Raw genomic sequence first — 22,732 nt, 5'->3', positions numbered from 1 at the left:
GTGGCCAAACTTGCTTAGCGTAAGAGCCACATAGTATAAATGTCAGATGTCTGCGAGCCGGAAGGAAGACAAATCGATGGGGAGGAGAAGCAGAAAGAAAGCAACTTCAAATGCATTCTCCAAGCTGCCAGCCATCTTGGCTTGGAGAAGTAATTTAAAAAGAGAAATGCCTTCTCCAAGCCGGCCAACAGGGCAGTGGGGGCTTCAAGAGCCACATGATATGTGTGAAGGAGCCACAAGATTAGGATTTTTATTTTGTTTTTTGCACCAGCGGGAGAAGGAAACATGCACGTGCCATATAAATCACTGGCCACTGTTTTCATCTATGGCAAATAAGACGAAGCAAGTCCTGGGGGTTTCAGCTGAAGAGCGCTTTTATTTCCGTCACAGGAAAAGGGATCCCATGCCACGTTCCCTCAAGTGGCGTGAGTCCCACGAACTGCCCCAACGTAGGGTCTCACCCAGCGTAGGGTCTGACCTGGAGGACTGGCCCGGTGCCACTCCTTCTCAGCATCTGGCCGCCCCACAACCAGCCAGGATCCCTCCTTGCCTTCCAGGTAACCGGCCCCTGCCTGCAGCTCAGGAGCCCTTAAATCCTCTCCAATCCCACCTGGAGAAGGGCTGGGCTTCAGTCTTGGCCTCTTGGTGACCCTACAACTGCTGAGGCCTCCTCAGTCCCACCTGGCAAAGGGCGTTGCTCCAAGCAGCCATGACCCTGGGGTGAACTCTTACGGCATCATTAGGCGCCTCTCTTTGCCTTGACACCAAGGTGAGCAAAGAAAAGCTCCTACAAGAGCTGTGAAACTAAGAGGGAATCCTGCACCACCCTCTTCGATTCTGTCCCTCCTTCAGCTCTTGAGCTCTCTTCCCCCACTCTGGGTCTCCAAGCGACTTCTGCGGTGGAGAGAACTTGCAAGGCTTTTCTCCCTTTCTCACAATACGAGAACTCGTGGACATTCCATGAAATCGCTCAGCAGTCGGGTTAGAACGGATAAAAGGAAGTCCTTCTTCACCCAAAGGGTGAGTCGCACGTGGAATTCACTGCCACAGGAGGTGGAGGCGGCTACAAGCATAGCCAGCTTCAAGAGGGGATTGGATAAGCATATGGAACAGAGGTCCAACGTTGGAACTCTCTGTCTGGGGCAGTGATGTTCTGTATTCTGGGTGCTTGGCAGGGCACACAGTGGGAGGGCTTCCAGTGTCCTGGCCCCACTGCTGGACCTCCTGATGGCGCCTGGTTTTTATGCCACTGTGTGACACAGAGTGTTAGACTGGACGGGCCATTGGCCTGATCCAACATGGCTTCTCTTATGTTCTTATGTCTGGGGCAGTGATGCTCTGTATTCTTGGTGCTTGGGGGGGGGGCAACAGTGGGAGGGCTTCTAGTGTCCTGGCCCCACTGCTGGACCTCCTGATGGTACTTGGGGTTTTTATGCCACTGTGTGACACAGAGTGTTGGACTGGACGGGCCATTGGCCTGCTCCAACATGGCTTCTCTTATGTTCTTATGTCTGGGGCAGTGATGCTCTGTATTCTTGGTGCTTGGGGGGGGGCAACAGTGGGAGGGCTTCTAGTGTCCTGGCCCCACTGCTGGACCTCCTGATGGTACTTGGGGGTTTTATGCCACTGTGCGACACAGAGTGTTGGACTGGACGGGCCATTGGCCTGATCCAACATGGCTTCTCTTATGTTCTTATGTCTGAGGCAGTGATGCTCTGTATTCTTGGTGCTTGGGGGGGGCAACAGTGGGAGGGCTTCTAGTGTCCTGGCCCCACTGCTGGACCTCCTGATGGCACTTGGGGTTTTTTGGCCACTGTGTGACACAGAGTGTTGGACTGGACGAGCCATTGGCCTGCTCCAACATGGCTACTCTTATGTTCTTAAGGCTTCCTATTTCCCCCTCCTTCATTGCTTCACACATGGCTGAAACAGTAACCGTACAACATGTGTGAAAGAGCCGCGTGTGGCTCCCAAGCCACAGTTTGGCCACCCCTGATCTACACCTATTACCATTGTCACTGCAACCATGGTTCAAGCCCAGAGTCCCCAAGGCACTGCCATCCCAAGGGGCAGGCGGCTCCGTTTGCCAGTTTGGTGTAGTGGTTAAGTGTGCGGACTCTTATCTGGGAGAACCTGGTTTGATTCCCCACTCCTCCACTTGCAGCTGCTGGAATGGCCTTGGGTCAGCCAGAGCTCTCGCAGAGGTTGTCCTTGAAAGGGCAGCTGCTGTAAGAGTTCCATCAGCCCCACCTTACTCACAGGGTGTCCTGTTGTTGGGGAGTGGGGGTGGAGGTAAAGGAGATTGTGACTGCTCTGAGACTCTGAGATTCAAAGCATAGGGTGGGAAATAAAGCCGATATCATCATCATCATCTTCTTCTTCTTGTTCCAGAGATGTTTTATCACTCCAATCTACCCCTGAAAAAAGTATTGGGGGGAGGTTAAATGAACTTTAAAAAAAAAGACATCCAGGTTCTCTGAAACAGAGTAAGATGATGATAAGAACATAAGAGAAGCCATGTTGGATCAGGCCAATGGTCCATCCAGTCCAACACTCTGTGTCACACAGTGGCCTATATATATATATATATATATATATATATATATATATATATATATATATATATATATACACACACACACACACACACACACACACACACATATATATACACTGTGGCTAATAGCCACTGATGGACCTCTGCTCCATATTTTTATCTAACCACCTCTTGAAGCTGTCTATGCTTGTAGCCACCACCTCCTGTGGCAGTGAATTCCACATGTTAATCACCCTTTGGGTGAAGAAGTACTTCCTTTTATCCTTTTTAACCCGACTGCTCAGCAATTTCATCGAATGCCCACGAGTTCTTGTATTGTGAAAAAGGGAGAAAAGTACTTCTTTCTCTACTTTCTCCATCCCATGCGTTATCTTGTAAGCCTTTATCATGTCACCCCACAGTCGACGTTTCTCCAAGCTAAAGAGCCCCAAGCGTTTTAACCTTTCTTCATAGGGAAAGTGTTCCAACCCTTTAATCATTCTAGTTGCCCTTTTCTGGACTTTTTCCAATGCTATAATATCCTTTTTGAGGTGCGGTGACCAGAATTGCACACAGTACTCCAAATGAGACCGCACCATCGATTTATACAAGGGCATTATGATACTGGCTGATTTGTTGTCAATTCCCTTCCTAATAATTCCCAGCATGGCGTTGGCCTTTTTTATTGCAATCGCACACTGTCTTGACATTTTCAGTGAGTTATCTACCATGACCCCAAGATCTCTCTCTTGGTCATTCTCTGCCAGTTCACACCCCATCAACTTGTATTTGTAGCTGGGATTCTTGGCCCCAATGTGCATTACTTTGCACTTGGCCACATTGAACGTCATCTGCCACGCTGACGCCCACTCACCCAGCCTCAACAGATCCCTTTGGTTTTCCTCACAATCCTCTCTGATTCTCACCACCCTGAACAATTTAGTGGCATCCGCAAACTTGGCCACTTCACTGCTCACTCTCAACTCTAAATCATTTATGAACAAGTTAAAGATCCTGGGACCCACTACCGAGCCCTGCGGCACCCCACTGCTTACCGTCCTCCACTGCGAAGACTGCCCATTTATACTCACTCTCTGCTTCCTATTACTCAGCCAGTTTTTGATCCACAAGAGGACCTGTCCTTTTACTCCATGACTAATGATGATGATATTGGATTTATATCCCGCCCTCCACTCCGAATCTCAGAGTGGCTCACAATCTCCTTTATCTTCCTCCCCCACAACAGACACCCTGTGAGGTGGGTGCGGCTGAGAGAACTCTCACAGCTGCTGCCCTTTCAAGGACAACCTCTGTCAAGGCCATTCCAGCAGGTGCAAGTGGAGGAGTGGGGAATCAGACCCGATTCTCCCAGATAAGAGTCCGCACACTTCACCACTTTACCAAACTGGCTGAAAGAATCCAAGGATGAGAGCAGTTCAAGAAGTGATAAATGCTTTAGGTCCTATCTATTTTATGATATCCCTTGGGCTGTGTTAACTTCAATTCCTCGGCGGTGTGGCACATCTGTCAGAAGTGTGCACAGAAACAAACACCTGGAACAGGATTCAACCATGACCTGCAGGCTATGTTTCATGGCAATTCAACAGCAAATCGCTTTCTTGGAAGGAAGAAATCGTGTGACCTCATGACTATAATGGGGAGGGGGAGAGACAATATACAAGCAGAACTAGGATCTGAACCCAGTGCAGAGCAGCAGCCTTGGTAAGAGCTTCAGGAAGGCTAGGTCCGTGAATTTGGAGTAGCTGCTGAAAAAGCATATCAAGTCTAACAAGGGAAAGGCCTCAGTGCAGAGGCTGAAGCTGACGGGTTAACAGGGTGAAGCCTGAGCCCCAAGCCCCGTCCATTTTAGAAACTAAAATAGGGACTGGGGTGGAACAGGCGCCGAGACCTTCCTTGCTCCACTTCAGCCCTCCACCGCCATCAGTGTTTACTTTAAGCTGAGTGAGCTAGCTCACAGATTTTTAACCTCCAGCTCACACATTTTTGCCTCAGCTCAGGGAGGATGGCCCCAGAGCACACTCATTGATGCAGGGGCTCGCAACTTTAAAAGTCAGGCGTTCACAAAGTAGAATTTTTGCTCACAAGACTCTGCAGCTTAGAGAGAACACTGACCACCACCCCCTAAACCTATCTATCTACGAGACCGCCTTTCCCCATATATTCCCCAGAGAGCACTACGATCAGGGACAAAAAATCTGCTGTCTGCCCCTGGCCCAAAAGAAGCCAAGCTATGCATAACAAGATCTAGGGCTTTCTCGGTGGCAGCACCAGAGCTCTGGAACACCCTCCCAGAAGCTATAAGGGCCCTGCGGGATTTGTCGGCATTCTGCAGGGCCTGTAAGACCGAACTGTTTAAACAGGCTTTTGTGGTTGATTGAAAATGGGCTGCCACCGGACATCCCACAGAATGCTGGCGAGCATAGGCAGAAGTCAATACCACCTAGATTGGACTGAGACAGCGCTAATAGTTTTAAATTGATAAGTACATTATGGTTTTATATGTTTTATTGAATTGATTGTTTTTATGATGTTGTGAGCCGCCCTGAGTCCGCTTGCGGAGAGGGCGGGATATAAATGGAAAGAAAGAAAGAAAGAAAGAAAGAAAGAAAGAAAGAAAGAAAGAAAGAAAGAAAGAAAGAAAGAAAGAAAGAAAGAAAGAAAGAAAGAAAGAAAGAAAGAAAGAAAGAAAGAAAGAAAGAAAGAAAGAAAGAAAGAAAGAAAGAAAGAAAGAGAGAGAGAGAGAGAGAGAGAGAGAGAGAGAGAGAGAGAAAGAAAGAAAGAAAGAAAGAAAGAAAGAAAGAAAGAAAGAAAGAAAGAAAGAAAGAAAGAAAGAAAGAAAGACACTTCAGTTCCCAGGGATGCCGTGCTAAATGAATCAAGCTCACCCACTGGCTTCAGTTGGCACCACATTTTAAATGTGCTTTATCTCTGGGTGGTGGTGGGGAGGACAGGAAAGTACTGGAAACCAGGGCTTACAGGGCTCTTCTCACAGGGCCTACTATAAGCTCTTGGAAGATTGGCTACATCGGGGGGGAGGGGGGGTAGCCTAATATGCAAAGGAATTCCTATTACAAAAAAAAGCCCTGCTCAAAACTATTGCAAGAGGGGGGGAAAATCAGCAAATGTGTCTTGTTGGGCAATAAGGAACTCTCTTAGCAGCGCATTTATCAAGTTGTCTCCGCATGTGGTTAGCTCCCATTGCTTCCCTCTCTCTTTAAAAAAAGAGCCCCTTAAATTAACACCATCTCTACTACAGGGTTTAGCGCCGGGCACGTCTTTCATAAGGACCGTGCTCGTTTGCTAACGGGGACAGCTCAGCTCTCTCCCCTCCCCTTCCAAATCGCCCAACGTGCATCGTAACTAAAAAGGCTATCGTCCAAAAAACTCACTCCCCTTCCTGAGCAGCCAATACGCTCGGTGCCAAATTTGGACAGAAGTGCTCACACCTCCTTTCGCCCTGGCCATGCTATGACTGTAACTGGCTTTTCTACTAAAAGTGAGACCTACAGCTCACGTATTCCAAGCTGGAGCAAAGCTTACGAGAAAGGAACAATCGTTCCATTGTGCTGAACTGGACACGCTTCTTGGAGCTCATTGCGTCCTGCGAGCTGCAGCCCCTCTCAGAATCGCTTGATCTGCCTCTCCTCCTTCTTAGTTTGCTCCATTTTCAACCTGAAAGTGATTGTAATGGTCCACTAACATTCACTTGGAATCCGTTCCAGAAGAAGAAGCAGAAAAAGACAGACGACATTGGATTATCTTCCGCCCTCCACTCAAGAGTCTCAGAGCGGCTCGCAATCTCCTTTATCTTCCTCCCCCACAGCAGACACCCTGTGAGGTAGATGAAGATATTGGATTTATATCCCTCCCTCCACTCCGAAGAGTCTCAGAGCGGCTCACAATCTCCTTTACCTTCCTCCCCCACAACAGACACCCTGTGAGGTAGATGAAGATATTGGATTTATATCCCGCCCTCCACTCCGAAGAGTCTCAGAGGGGCTCACAATGTGCTTTACCTTCCTCCCCCACAACAGGCACCCTGTGAGGTAGATGAAGATATTGGATTTATATCCCGCCCTCCACTCTGAAGAGTCTCAGAGCGGCTCACAATCTCCTTTCCCTTCCCCCCCCCACAACAGAAACCCTGTGAGGTAGATGAAGATATTGGATTTATATCCCGCCCTCCATTCCAAAGAGTCTCAGAGCGGCTCACAATCTCCTTTACCTTCCCCCCCCCCACAACAGACACCCTGTGAGGTAGATGAAGATACTGGATTTATATCCCACCCTCCATTCCAAAGAGTCTCAGAGCGGCTCACAATCTCCTTTACCTCCCCCCCCCCCACAACAGACACCCTGTGAGGTAGATGAAGATATTGGATTTATATCCCACCCTCCATTCCAAAGAGTCTCAGAGCGGCTCACAATCTCCTTTACCTTCCTCCCCCACAACAGACACCCTGTGAGGTAGATGAAGATATTGGATTTATATCCCGCCCTCCATTCCAAAGAGTCTCAGAGCGGCTCACAATCTCCTTTACCTCCCCCCCCCCCCACAACAGACACCCTGTGAGGTAGATGAAGATATTGGATTTATATCCCACCCTCCATTCCAAAGAGTCTCAGAGCGGCTCACAATCTCCTTTACCTTCCCCGCCCCCGCAAAACAGACACCCTGTGAGGTAGATGAAGATATTGGATTTATATTCTGCCCTCCACTCCGAAGAGTCTCAGAGCGGCTCACAATCTCCTTTACTTTCCCCACCCCCCCACAACAGACACCCTGTGAGGTAGATGAAGATATTGGATTTATATCCCACCCTCCATTCCAAAGAGTCTTAGAGCGGCTCACAATCTCCTTTACCTTCCCCGCCCCTGCAAAACAGACACCCTGTGAGGTAGATGAAGATATTGGATTTATATCCCGCCCTCCATTCCGAAGAGTCTCAGAACGGCTCACAATCTCCTTTACCTTCCCCTCTCCACGACAGACACCCTGTGAGGTAGATGAAGATATTGGATTTATATCCCGCCCTCCATTCCAAACAGTCGCAGAGCGGCTCACAATCTCCTTTATCTTCCTCCCCCACAACAGACACCCTGTGAGGTGGGTGAGGCTGAGAGGACTCTCCCAGAAGCTGCCCTTTCAACGACAAGCTCTGAGATAACTATGGCTGACCCAAGGCCATTCCAGCAGGTGCAAGCGGAGGAGTGGGGAATCAAACCCGGTTCTCCCAGGTAAGAGTCCGCACACTTAACCACTACACCAGACTGGCTCTCCCCAAAGACATCCCCCCCTCCCCACATACACATAGCAATGACTAACTCTGAGGATACACTTGCATGGATAAGCACAGAATATGTTTGCAATGTCCAGGTTCATGCAACTGCCGCTGGGAAATGTTCATACAATTGCAGCAGCAAGTACCAGAGATATCTACCATCTCTCAGGGTTACGTACTGTAACTGTTGACGTACTAGAATGTCTGGAAATGGTTCTGGGCTGCTTGCGCATAGAACTGAGCACCCTGCAAGAGAAGACCCTTGCTCTGAGGAGGACAGAATGGAATTTCTTTCAGTCACATGATATGATCCCTGACTGGCTACCTGGGGACAAGGGGGAGAGAGCTGCCACAGGAGGTGGCGGCAGCTATATGAACAGACAGCCTCAAGAGGGGACTGGATAAATATATGGCGCAAAGGCTATTAGTCACAGGGTATAGCTGGAACTCACTGTCTGGGGCAAGTGATGCTCTGATGCTTGGGGGGGTGGGGCAACAGTGGGAGGGCTTCTAGTGTCCTGGCCCCACTGGTGGACCTCCTGATGGCACCTGGTTTTTTTGGTCACTGTGTGGCACAAGAGTGTTGGACTGGATTGGGCCATTGGCCTGATCCAGCATGGCTTCTCTTATGTTCTTATGTCTGGGGCAGGGATGCTCTGTATTCTTGGTGTTTGCGGTGGGGGAGGCAACAGTGGGAAGGCTTCTAGTATCCTGGCTCCACTGGTGGACCTCCTGATGGCGCCTGGTTTTTTTGGCCACTGTGTGACACAGAGTGTTGGACTGGATGCCATTGGACTGATCCAACATCACTTATCTTATGTTCTTATCCCTATGACCGTCACAGTCTTAATAGTGGGCTGATGCTGTGTTTGGGTATTCTAAGCAGTACTGGGAACAGATCTTATACGACAGAAGCCGCAATTTTGGCTGGAGAAACCTCCTGGACATGGCGGCTGTGATGAGGAACCAGTTTTCCCAATCTGGCTCTACTGAAGTGACTTCTGGGAAGTAAATAAGCAAACGTGCGGGCGCAACTCGGGCAAGCATGACCGTATCACGGCATTCTGGAGAGGGCTGAGATTAAAGCCGTGTGTGGTCATCAGGAGTAAGACGGCACATTCCAGCCACCGCTGTGAGGTGGGAAAAAGAGCGCATAGGTCAACTGTGCTGTGATGCGGCAGTGAGAGAAACAGGAATGACTCCATTGCAGTAAGATTCAGGTGGGCAGCTGCGTTAGTCTGAAGCAGCAGAACGAAGTTTGAGTCCAGGGGCACCTTGAAGACCAACAAGGTCTAATTTTGGGTATAAGTTTTCGTGTGCATGCACACTTCTTCAGATACAGAGGAGAAGGAGAAGATTGGATTTATATCCCGCCCCCCACTCCGAATCTCAGAGTGGCTCACGATCTCCTTTATCTTCTTCCCCCACAACAGACACCCTGTGAGGTGGGTGGGGCTGAGAGGCCTCTCACAGCAGCTGCCCTTTCAAGGACAACCTCTGCCACAGCTATGGCTGACCCAAGGCCATTCCAGCAGCTGCAAGTGGAGGAGTGGGGAATCCAACCCGGTTCTCCCAGATAAGAGAGCTATGGCTGACCCAAGGCCATTCCAGCAGCTGCAAGTGGAGGAGTGGGGAATCCAACCTGGTTCTCCCAGATAAGAGAGCTATGGCTGACCCAAGGCCTCTCCAGCAGCTGCAAGTGGAGGAGTGGGGAATCCAACCCGGTTCTCCCAGATAAGAATCCACACACTTACCCACTACACCAAACTAGCTCTCCCATACTGTATCTGAAGAAGTGTGCATTTACATGAAAGCTTATACCTTGAATAAAACTTTCTTGGTCTTAAAGGCGCCTCTGCACTCAAACTTTGTTCCACTGAAACAAAATAGAGTCCCATGATCTACTGAATGTTTGGTGTAGTGGTTAAGTGCACGGACTCTTATCTGGGAGAACCGGATTTGATTCCCCACTCCTCCACTTGCACCTGCTGGAATGGCCTTGGGTCAGCCATAGCTCTTGCAGGGGTTTCCTTGAAAGGGCAGCTGCTGTGAGAGCCCTCTCCAGCCCCCCCCACCTCACAGGGTGTCTGTTGTGGGGGAGGAAGGTAAAGGAGAGTGTGAGCCGGTCTGAGACTCTTCAGAGTGGAGGACGGGATATAAATACAATATCTTCTTCTTCTGCTGCTGATGTTGAGAATATAAGAGAAGCCATGTTAGCTCAGGCCAATGGTCCATCCAGTCCAACATTCTGTGTCATACAGTGGCCAAAAATATCCACGTGCCATCAGGAGGTCCACCAGCAGGGCCAGGGCACTAGAAACCCTCCCACTGTTGCCCCTCCTTGTTCTCACAAAGAAGAAAAGAGGCCTCCATTGTACTTTGCAGAAGTAAAGGAGGGGGTGCGGCTCAGCAGCAGAACATCTACATAGCAAGCAGAAGGTCCTAGGTTCGATCCCCCAGCATATCCAGTGAAGAATCAGGTAGTTGGTGACAGGTGGGGCCTGGAGATCTCCTGCTTTTACAACTGATCTCCAACTGGCAGAGATCAGCTCCCCTGGAGAAAATAGCTGCTTTGAAGGGTGGACTCTATGGCACTGTGCCATGCTGAGGCCCCTCCCCAAACCCCGCCCTCTCCCAGCTCCACCCCCAAAATCTCCAGCTTTTTCCCAACACAGACCTGGCAACCTTAGCATATGCGTATCTGAACTTCCATTTATACGGCTCAAAATAAAACAACCCTTGGTACTTACCATGAGGGGTTAATTTGCCTATGAACGAAGGAGGTATCTTGGATGGTGGGAAACAACCAAGATGTCCTCTGCCTCAGAGGGAGAACAGAGTACCTTCTTAGGAAGCATAAAGATTTTTTGAAGCTGAACTTTCTAGAGCAGGGGTGTCAAACATGCAGTTCGGGGACCGAATCAGGCCCCTGGAGGGCTCCTATCAGGCCCCCGAGCAACTGGCTGTCATCTGCTTCCTTCTCCCTCTCTCTGGCTTCCTTCTGCATCTCAGCTTGCTTTGCTAGGCTTGCTCATTGCACAGGAGCTACAGAGCAAAACCCGTTTTCTCCATTGGATGAGGCTCCTCCTTTGGGGAGGGAGGGGGGAGGAAAAGCTTGCTTTGCCAGGCTCTCTCAATTGCACAGCGGTGCTACTGAGCCAAGCCTCTCTTCCTTCTATTGGCTGAGGCTCCCCCCCCCCGGGTCCCCCCAGATCAGACCATGTGTCTGCTATGAACGTCCCATTTCCAACAGCAACCAGCCCACCGCCACCTTGAAGCTGGAAAGAGAGGATTGAAGATGACACCTGGCACAGGTAAGGCTCCAAAGAGATGTCACCAGAAGTTTTTAGCAAGGAACATGGCCTAAAAGCCAAAAAAAAAAATTAAAGACTGTGATGTGACCACCTTCACAAAGAACGCAGAGCACTACCAGAAATGCCACAGAAATTACCAACAACTGTAACGCAACCACAACCCACCTGTGGATTTGTCCATTTTTATGTAGGTATTCTAGCCCTTCCAACACCTCTTTCAGGATGGTGGCTATCGTCGCTTCATCCAATACTCCACTCTTGTGTTCTCCTTTCGCCACAATGTGCTTAATAACATCCAGAACTGACCCTAAATGGATAGGAGGAGGAGGAGAAGCACAAGTAAATGAAAGGAAGGAATAGATAGCATCATTTTGTAGTTATAGCAGGACAATAAGGCTTGAATTTTCCTTCTTTCTCACAATACAAGAACTCAAGGCCTCATAAGTAAGCTTAGAACAGATTAAAGGAAGTAACTTCTTCACCCATTAACACATGGAATTCACTGGAAGTGGTGGCAATTACAAGCACAGACAGCTTCAAGAAGGGACTGGATAAACATGTGGAGTAGAGGTCCATGTAGCCAACAAGGAACAGATGGAACACTCTGTCTGAGGCAGTGAAGCTCTATAGTTTGATACTCGGAGGAGGGCTTCTGGAGTTCTGGCTCCACTGGTGGACCTCCTGATGGCACCTGGGTTTTGGCCATTGTGTGACACAGAGTGTTCGACTGGACAGGCCACTGGCCTGATCCAACATGGCTTCTCTTATATCTGAGGAGTGATGCTCTGTATTCTTGGTACTTGGGGGTGGGGAACAGTGGGAGGGCTTCTGAAGTTCTAGCCCTGCTGATGGACCTCCTGATGGCAATTGAGCTTGGGCCACTGTGTGACATAGAGTGGTAGACTGGATGGGCCGCTGGCCTGATCCAAGATGGCTTCTCTTATGTCCTTATGAATTCGTTTCCATGGTTTGCACTGTCAGTACTAAACAGATGTCTGAGAAGCTGTACGTAGCCCTATGAACCCTGACCCCTTTTGGTGGCCTCACTCCCCTTTGCCCTCCGCTTTTAGCCAATGAGAGACCTAACATTTTTTTTTTTTTTTAAAGCCACCTTAAACTAATGTCCATTAGTTTCTGGCTGTGAGTTCCACAAGTTAAAATGTGTGTGAGCTGTGCCAGAAAGTGTATCCCTTCATTAGCTGTGTGCCTTCTACTGATTCAACTTTACTGAAGGAACCAAAGTATTATAAGACAGAAAGGCAAAATTAAAAAAAAAAAAAACATATTCTCTATTCTTCACCATTCACAGTTTTATAATCGTCTATCTGCCTTTGTGGAAGCTGGGAAAGCGTCCTTCAATCAGACAAGATTGGCTGAAGCAGAAATGATTTAAATGCATAAAAACTCTTTTCTGGGGGGTGGGAAAGGAAGAAGCGAAAACTGTAGGAGAGAGAGAAAGGGGGATATGGGTGGCTCTTCCCAAAGCCTTGCTTTGCTGTGAGTTACAGAATACCTTTCAAAAGAAGCAGGTTATGTTGGGGAGGGAAGATTAGCAGGTTACGTTTCAGGCTTGAATATCTCTTAATATGCTCCGCTTCATTTCTCCCTCCCTTCCTCCCTCCCAATAATGCTACAGTTGGTTACTTTAAGTTACTAATCAAGCAGTGGCAACTGAAACGGATTTTTGGAAGATTTTTAAAAATCCGGTCACTGCCTCAATCGCGTGCCAAGAGCTGGCCCTTAATCTCATTTTATATTGAAATGCCTCTAAAGACTTTAGGATGGCAACAAATATTACAATGCCGATTTAATTTGAAATAAAGCCAGTGTTGGTTTTGTTTAGAGGATTAAAACGATGGGCCGGGAGCAAGAATTAAGACAGACACCGTGTCCAGGCATGTTACGGGACCCTGGAAAGCCCTAGAATCCTTAAATCTAAACTACTGAAAAGACTTAAACAGTATTCATTTCTATTTTAGCCTGAATTAATCCAGAATAACAGATGACTGATTTACAAGTTGGCGAAGGGCATGCGGGCAACAGTCTAAATTGAGAGTTTTGTTTTCCAAAACTTTCAATTGTTCCCACAGAAACATGTTTAAAATTGGACGGCAGGTGTCTTGCAAAGGATTCTGGGATATGTTCGCCACTTTAGTTCAGGCCTCATTAGGGCCTGGCTGACTTACAGCATACTTAACAGCTACATGTTGCCATGGCAACATAAGCAATGGGGGTTTCCGCCATGACAGTATGGGATAACATAGCCAGCGAACAGCAAAATGTCCATTGAGAGTTGCCAACCTCCCGGTGGCACCTGAAGATCTCCCGCTATTACCACTGATCTCCAGATGACCTTGATCGGTTTCCCGGGATAAAATGGCTGCCCTGGAGGGCGGACTCTGTGTGTTTATACCCTCCTGAGGTTCCTCCCTCCCCAAACCCTGCCCTCTTCAGCATCACCTACCAAATCTCCAGGTATTTCTCAACCCACAGCTAGCAATCCTACTCCCACTGGCAGAAATGTCCTTACACGGTATTTTCCTCAGCGGTCGATGGGTGTTTTGAAAATAAAGTCTTCTGATTTTGTTCCCAGCACTTCTGAGGAGAGTTCTGGGGCCCAATCCCAAGGTTATTCTTTTAACAACCTTTCTCATGAGTTATGTGGACCAAGTATGAATTTAAACCCCGCCAACGCAATATAAGAGAAGTCATGTACTATGGGGCCTTCCGCTTTGGGGGGGAGGCTTTCAAATGGGGGAGCCTGGAGTTTCATATAATAAGGATGCCAGCCTCCAGGAGGGACCAGGAGATCCCTGGGAATTATGCTCATCTCCAGACTACAGAAATCAGTTCTGAAGAAAATGGCTGTTATAGATTGGGTGGACTCTATGGCACTTGTCCTCCATGGAGGTCCCTGTCCTTCCAGGCTCCATCCCCAAATCACCAAGAATTTCCCAACCTGGGACTTCCAACCTTACTCCCCCACCAGTGGCTGGGGGGACCTGGCAACCCCACCATACAGGCAAACACTCAAAGATGGTGTTACAGGCCAGTGGTTAGTACCCAAGGGGGAGAAGGAGGAGAAGGAGAAAGAGGAGGAGGAGAAGAAGGAAAAGGGGAAGAAGGAGGAGAAGAAGGAGGAGGAGAAGGAGGAGGAGGAGAAGGAGGAGGAGAAGGAGGAGGAGGAGAAGGAGGAGGAGAAAGAGGAGGAGGAGAAGAAGGAGGAGAAGAAGGAGGAGGAGAAAGAGGAGGAGGAGAAGGAGGAGGAGGAGAAGGAGGAGAAGGAGGAGGAGGAGGAGAAAGAAGAGGAGAAGGAGGAGCAGAAGAAGTCGATAACGATGACGACACTGGATTTATATTTCGCCCTCCACCCTGAATCTCAGAGTGGCTCACAATCTCCTTTACTTTCCACCCCCCACCCCACCCTGTGAGGTTGAGAGAGTTCTCACAGCAGCTGCCTTTTCAAAGACAACTCCTACGAGAGCTATGGCTGACCCAAGGCCATTCCATCAGGTGCAAGTGGAGGAGTGGCGATTCAAACCTGGTTCTCCCAGGTAAGAGTCCGCACACTTAACCACTACACTTAACTGGCTCTCAGTTTGGACATTTTGAGGGGTTGATCAATGGAAAAAAAGTAGCAATAGGAGACAATTTTCTTAAAGGATTGCTTGTTTTCACCCAAACTGCTGAATGCTCAAGCTGTGGGGACCTCCAGGGGGTGCCCCGAATCAGGTTGCCATCTCCAGTTTGAAAAATACCCGGAGATTATGGAGGCGGAGCCTGAGGCATGCAGGCTTTGGAGAGGGGACTGACTTCAACTGGGCATGATGCCAGAGAGCCCACTTTTCAAAATGGACATTTTTTCTAGGCAAACTGATCTCAGTTGCCTGGAGATCAGTTGAAATCCAAGGGGGATCTCTAGACACCACGTGGAGGTTGCCAAACCTGGCACTGATCCACAAGGAAAGGAAGGATATAAATCAGGGGTGGCCAAACTTGCTTAACATAAAAGCCACAAAGAGTAAGCATAAGATGTCTGAGAGCCACAGGATATGAACATCAGATGTTTGAGAGTTGCATTGACAGGGAGGGAGGGAGGGAGGGAGGGAGGGAAGGAAGGAAGGAAGGAAGGAAGGAAGGAAGGAAGGAAGGAAGGAAGGAAGGAAGGAAGGAAGGAAGGAAGGAAGGAAGGAAGGAAGGAAGGAAGGAAGGAAGGAAGGAAGGAAGGAAGGAAGGAAGGAAGGAAGGAAGGAAATAGATGGGAAGGGAGTAGGGAGAGAAAGATGGAAAGAAAGCAACTTTAGCTTTACATGCATTCTCTAAGCCGCTAGCTGACTTGGCTTGGAGAAGCTATTTAAAGAGAGAAATGTCTTGGGGCGGTGGGGGCTTTGAGAGCCACACAATATGTGTGAAAGAGCCACATGTGGCTCCTGAGCCACAGTTTGGCCACCCATGATATGTTTTCATGAAGAAATAGTACCAGGAGTCTGAGAAAGTAGCAACCGAGAGGAACTTCTGTGTGCCTTCAGTGGTACCCAAGATGCTGAAGTCTTTAACCCTGTTTCTGCTGACCAAGGAGAAGGACAAGAGCTTCCATCTCCTACGCACCTGTCGGAAATTCTCCTGAGCTCTCCCGACATCTCAAAGTTCACCTGCCCAGCTGGGTTTCCCCCCAAGGCTTTTAATTTTCCTGCAACCCACAACGACCTCTTAATGCACCGAAAGAGGATCCCAAATTCTTGTGTAGTGCAATTTCTGAACTATGGGAATAATGCAGAATAAAGTTATGCCCGGCGGGTCGTTCCAGCCGAGTCACTAGGTGTTTTGAAGCGCAGAGTATGCGGATCTTTTTCACGCAGCGTTAACCGGCAGCCCAACCCAGCACAAACCTGCTCTACTGCAATTTTGACCCGCGAACAAGAGCCCTTGTGAACAGCCAGCATCTACCTTATTTCGGGAAGCCCGCCGTCCAAAAGGCTACTTAGGACCTTTAGGCCTGAGCAAAGGGTCTGCATTGACTCGCTGTATCTTTCGCTGTATCATTTCGGAGAGGATAAAGGTTCAGTAGGACTGCGAGAGATTTAAAACCAATCAACTTACCAGAAGAACCCTTTCAGAAGGAGAAGTATGGTTTTTTTGTGCAAAAAAAAAAAAAAGACCTTCAAAGGAAACTGCTATACACCCTGTGATGTACGTCTAATAGCAAATCCAGCACCTCCCCGGTATTTTTAGCCATTAATTTAAGTTTGAGGTGTTTAAAGAGAAACAGAAGCGCCGGCAAAAGTGCTCTTTCGACACAACAAAGGCAAGACGGCAGCACAAGAGGCCACCCCCCCCCCCGAAAAATATTTTCTGACGCGCACATATATTTTAAAAGCCGACAAGAGATAATGGAGCTTAAAAAGCTACCTTCCAACGGCAGAAAAGGCCATCTGAATCACCAGCATTTACCAAGAGATAAATGTTTATGCCTCCAGCACCCACAGAAGCGACTTAAAAGGCATATTTATGCTGCTTCGTGCATCAATAAAATTGCTAGTTAGGTTCCAATCCCAGACATGTATGAAGGAAACAAAAATAGAGTGGGGGGGAGGGGGGGGAAAGCACACATTCATAGACCCTTCAACAGGAACGGAGAAAGCCATGCACTGAATTTAAAATGGGACAAGACCAATATTCCCTCTAAGCTGCAGTCTCGCGAGCAAAAATTCCACTTTGTGTGCTACTGGCATCAAAGGTATCTTGTGAGCTGCTGGTATTAAAGTTGTGAGCTCCTGCATAAAGTGCTGTGCTCTGGGGTCCTCCTTCCTGAGCTAAGACAGAAACGTGCGAGCTGGAGGCTAAAAATCTGTGCGCTAGCTCACGCTCACTCAGCCTAGAGGGAACACGGGACAAGACCTCAAGCCCAACTTTAAGAAAAGGACTATTCAGAACGAGTTGTACAAGCATCTTCTGGCTGTACCACTTCTCCCAAAAGATGAGAACGCGAGGGCATCCAGCAAAACTGGTGGCCACAGGTATAAGCAGCTTTAAAGGGGGATTAGGGTAGACTCATTGAGGATACGTCTGCCAATGGCTACCAGCCATAGTAGAACAAAGTTGGACTCCGGTGGCACCTTTAAGATCAAAGAAGTTATACTGAAAATGTAAGCCATGGTGACAGAGAGGAACGCGCGCATTCAGAGGTACTAATCCCCTGAATCCCAGAGCTAGGAGACAACATCAGGGGAAGGCCTTGGCCTCTGTGCCCAGTTGTTGGCCCTCCAGAATATCCAGCAGGGCTCTTTGTACGTTCTTAATGCTCAAGAGAAGGCAGTCACAACTCTAGAACTCCCTGTAGGGAAGAACTATAATTTAGAGAAAGTTATTAGAGAGTCTTTCAGGATGTAGCAGGAGCTCCTTTGCATATTAGGCCACACCCCCTGATGCAGCCAATCCTCCTGGAGCTTACAGTAGGCCCTGTAGGAAGAGCCCTGTAAGCTCTTAGAGGATTGGCTACATAAGAGGGGTGTGGCCTAATATGCATAGGAGTTCCTGCAGCAAAAAAAAAAGCGCCCCTGGTTAACACTCTTACAGTATTTCCTGAAAGTATCTCCCTGATGCCTACCCTCCCACTTCCACTAACCCTGGGACAACCTACAGGGAGATAATACACAGCCTCTGGTATGATCAGTTGATTGAGGGCCAGATAAGACCCCTGGATGAGCCAGTTTCGGCCCGCAGGGTGTATGTTTGACACCCCTGAAAAACATTTTTACAACCAAGGTGTCCTGGGGGGACAGACTGTTTCTCCCCTCCATTATATCCCCACCACCCTCCTACAAGACTGGTCAGGCTGAGAGAAAGCAACTTGCCCAAGGCTCTCTTGCACTGAATCGTCAAGATCCGACTCAAACACTAACCGCTATATCAAGGGTGGCCAACGGTAGCTCTCCAGATGTTTTTTTGCATGGCCAATGACTGGGGCTGATGGGAGTTGTAGGCAAAAAAAACATCTGGAAAGCTACCGCTGGCCACCCCTGCGCTGTATCACTCCAGGTCCTGCCCAAGAGAGCTTAGCGACTGAACGAGGCACAACGTTGTGTGTGTTGCAAGCTCTGGATCGGGAAATGCCTGGCGGTGTTGGCGGTGTAGCCTAGGAAGGGTGGAATCGGGAGCAGGAAGAACCTCATTAGGGTATGCCATAAAATCTACCCTCCAAAGGAGCCGTTTCCTCCCAGATAACTGATCTCTATTTTCTGGAGACTGGCTGTGACAAGGGCTTTTGGGGGGGGGGGGGTAGAAAAAGCCAGGAGGAGCTCATTTGCATATTAAGCCACACCCCCTGGCGCCAAGCCAGCCAGAACTGCATTCCTGCTCAAAAAAAAAAAAAGCCCTGGCTGTAAAGCAACTGCAGATCTCCAAGCCCCACCTCAAGTTTGGCAACCCAATACGCAGCTGCTCCTAGCTGTGCCCTCTGCCCTGGATTGCTAGAGATCCCGCTGGATGACACGGAATGCTTCCCATGCTAGCGATGGATGCCTACAAGAAAATCTGGCACAAGGAAGGGCACTCGCCACAAGATGGAAGCAGCAAAAGGGAGTGCCGATCCCGACATAGCTGCGAGTCAAAAAGTCTTCCTATGTAGAAGAGAAGAGGCCCGTACCAGAAAGCCAAGCCACACACATGAAGAACATCAAACCAGTATCCTTCTAGTCCAGCGTCCTGTCTCACACCGCAGCTGACCAGATCCTCTGGTGGGCCAACAACAGGGCTAGACCCCTGACATTACCTCTTGGCACTGGGATTCAAAGGCTGGAGGGCCTCTGAACATGGAGGCTCCCCTCAGTCACCACGGCTAGTAGACCTCTCTTCTAAGAATCTATCTTAGAGAGCCAGTTTGGTGTAGTGGTTAAGTGTGCGGACTCTTATCTGGGAGAACCGGGTTTGATTCCCCGCTCCTCCACTTGCACCTGCTGGAATGGCCTTGGGTCAGCCATAGCTTTCGTAGGAGTTGTTATTGAAAGGGCAGCTGCTGTGAGAGCCCTCTCAGCCCCACCTACCTCACAGGGTGTCTGCTGCGGGGGGAGAAGATATAAGAGATTGTAAGTCGCTCTGAGTCTCTGATTCAGAGAGAAGGACAGAGTATAAATCTACTGTCTTCTTCTGCATCTTCTTCTTATCCCCCTTTTAAAGGCATCTATGCCCCGTGGTGCAGAGTGGTAAAGTTGCAGTACTGCAGTCGGAGCCCTCTGTTCAAGACCTGAGTTTGATCCTGGCAGAAGCTGGTTCAGGTAGCCGGCTCGAGGTCGACTCAGCCTTCCATCCTTCCGAGGTCGGTAACGTGAGTCCCCAGCTTGCTGGGAGGAAAGCGTAGATGACTGGGGAAAGCAACGGCAAACCACCCCGTAAAAAGTCTGCCATGAAAACGTTGTGAAAGCAACGTCACCCCAGAGTCGAAAACAACTGGTGCTTGCACAGGGGACTACCTTGACCTTTATGCCCACGGCCATCACCACATCCTCTGGCAGCGAACTCCACATTTTAATCACTCTCTATGCAAAGAAGTATTTCCTTTTGTCGGTCCTGAATCTAATGCATCCACGTTCATCTACTGCAGGGGTGGCCAACGGTAGCTCTCCGGATGTCTTTTGCCTACAACTTCCATCAGCCCCAGCCAGCATGGCCATGCTGGCTGGGGCTGATGGGAGTTGTAGGCCAAAAACAGCTGGAGAGCTACTGTTGGCCACCCCTGATCTACCAGATCTGGACCTATGTTCCAGAGAAGAACTACAATGAGAAAGCTATGCAACACGAGGGTTTCCAGACTGGGTTCCAAGGGAATCCAGGAGAGGTTTTGCAAGCTTGTTTATTTATTTATTTATTTGGCTTACATTCCGCCCTTTCCCGTAAACAGGTTCAGGGCGGATCACGGCATACAGTAATAACAATACAAAAGCTACAATTCACAGTTAAAACAATACATTAAAACTAAACAAATAAGAACAGTAAAACAATAAATAAAGCGCACCACAGGCGGGAAGGGCACATCATACAGGATAAAGGATTACAGGCCCAAAATAAATGATGATAGTAATAGGAAGATAGCACTATAGCAAGACACAATGTCGCTACAAGGGAAGCCGACGGATGGAATAATAGCTGGAATAGGACGCCCGCTGCCTCAAACATAGGCCCGGCGCAAGAGTTCCGTCTTGCAGGCCCTACAAAATGGCAGTAACTCAGGTAGGGCCCGGATCTCCATCAGGAGCTGATTTCACCAGGCAGGGGCCAGGGCTGAAAAGGCCCTGGTCAAAGCAAATCAGACATCCTTTGGACCAGGGGTGGTCAGGAGGTGTTGTACAGCAGATCACAACGACCTCCGGGGCGTGCATGGGGAAAGTCGGTCCCTCAGGTATGTTGGTCCCAGACTGAGTAAGGCTTTAAACGTCAGTACCAGAACCATGAAGCGGATCCAGTACTCAATAGGTAGGGTTTCCTCCATGAGAAGATGACGAAATGTCAGAGCCACTTTGGCACAACGTAGCTTCTTTGCCACCCTGCAATGTATACCTCCCAAAGATTTCTCCTGGAGCACACGCCACAACAGAAGCAAGGAACCAAATGAAGAAGAAGAAGATATTGGATTTATATCCCGCCCTCCACTCCGAAGAGTCTCAGAGCGGCTCACAACCTCCTTTACCTTCCCCCCCACAACAGACACCCTGTGAGGTAGATGAAGATATTGGATTTATATCCCGCCCTCCACTCCAAAGAGTCTCAGAGGGGCTCACAATCTCCTTTACCTTCCTCCCCCACAACAGGAACCCTGTGAGGTAGATGCAGATATTGGATTTTTATCCCGCCCTCCACGCCGAAGAGTCTCAGAGCAGCTCACAATCTCCTTTACCTTCCTCCCCCACAACAGACACCCTGTGAGGTAGATGAAGATATTGGATTTATATCCCGCCCTCCACTCCGAAGAGTCTCAGAGCAGCTCACAATCTCCTTTACCTTCCTCCCCCACAACAGACACCCTGTGAGGTAGATGAAGATATTGGATTTATATCCCGCCCTCCACTCCGAAGAGTCTCAGAGCGGCTCACAATCTCCTTTCCCTTCCTCCCCCACAACAGACACCCTGTGAGGTAGATGAAGATATTGGATTTATATCCCGCCCTCCACTCCGAAGAGTCTTGGAGCGGCTCACAACCTCCTTTCCCTTCCTCCCCACAACAGACACCCTGTGAGGTAGATGAAGATATTGGATTTATATCCCGCCCTCCACTCCGAAGAGTCTCAGAGCGGCTCACAACCTCCTTTCCCTTCCTCCCCCACAACAGACACCCTGCGAGGTAGATGAAGATATTGGATTTATATCCCACCCTCCACTCCGAAGAGTCTCAGAGCGGCTCACAATCTCCTTTACCTCCCCACCCCCACAACAGACACCCTGTGAGGTAGATGAAGATACTGGATTTATATCCCGCCCTCCACTCCGAAGAGTCTCAGAGCGGCTCACAATCTCCTTTACCTCCCCACCCCCACAACAGACACCCTGTGAGGTAGATGAAGATATTGGATTTATATCCCACCCTCCACTCCGAAGAGTCTCAGAGCGGCTCAATCTCCTTTACCTTCCTTCCCCACAACAGACCCTGTGAAGTGGGTGGGGCTGAGAGGGCTCTTGCAGCAGCTGCCCTTTCAAGGACAACCTCTGCCAGAGCTGTGGCTGACCCAAGGCCATTCCAACAGGTACAAGTGGAAGAGTGGGGAATCAAACTTGGTTCTCCCAGATTAGAGCCCGCACACTTCACCACTACACCAAACTGCCTGGGGGGGTGAGCTGTTTAAGCTGAGTGTTCCTCTCCAGAAGGTACCCCAGAATTTCCCGGGCTCTTCTGCAGACAGATCAATGTGCAAAAGACTCGTGGAAGGTAAGGAAGGGGAGGGAGGGGTCACTGACTTAAAACTGAACCGCTGTGAATTTACTGGCAGAACAACCGTCGGGAGAGCTCTGAAAAGACGAGAGTAATACACACACAGAGTCACTGCCTCAAAACCTCTCCGTTCCCTGCTTTTAACCCCTCCCTCTGTAAATGTCAGGTTTTTAAAAAATTAACGAGATAATTAAGGGCGGGGAAAAGGTCAATAAGAAGTTGCTTTATGACACATGCGGGAAGAGCCTTGTATGAGTAAGCACCGGGGCGCCCTCCAAGAGACGGGCAATTACATCCCTCAAAAGGAGACAGGCTCTAAAGCTGCGGCAGGCCGGTCCACAAACCCCAACTGCACCTCACCAAAGAAACAAGACTTAATAGAAAAGATCCCAGAGACGGCGGGAATGGGCACACTTTCATCTCTCCTGAAGGGCAAGACTGCAAGAGATGTACAACAAATTTGGAAACCTTTTTATGATTGGTTAAATGCATTGATTTAATTTGTGCTTCTTAGTCGCATACTGCATTTCATCCCTATATTCTTATAAGCAGGGCTCTTTTTCTAGCAGGAGCTCCTCTGCACATTAAGCCACGCCCCCCTGATGTACCCAATCCTCCTGGAGCTTCCAGGGCTCTTAGTACAAGGCTGCAGGAGGATTG

The 22,732-nt window shown here is 49.0% G+C and overlaps 1 protein-coding gene across 1 annotated transcript in view; it reads right to left on the bottom strand.

Moving 5' to 3' along the window:
• Positions 1 to 22,732, bottom strand: part of OXSR1 (oxidative stress responsive kinase 1) — a 177,522-nt gene that overhangs the window by 88,418 nt on the left and 66,372 nt on the right. The window contains exon 5 of the mRNA XM_060248292.1: positions 11,319 to 11,460. Coding sequence (XP_060104275.1) covers positions 11,319 to 11,460 — 142 coding nt within the window. The remainder of the gene's footprint in view (positions 1 to 11,318; positions 11,461 to 22,732) is intronic.

Source organism: Heteronotia binoei, chromosome 10 (genome assembly GCF_032191835.1).
Source record: "Heteronotia binoei isolate CCM8104 ecotype False Entrance Well chromosome 10, APGP_CSIRO_Hbin_v1, whole genome shotgun sequence".
NCBI lineage: Eukaryota > Metazoa > Chordata > Lepidosauria > Squamata > Gekkonidae > Heteronotia > Heteronotia binoei.
This window is presented reverse-complemented; position numbering and strand designations above follow the sequence as displayed.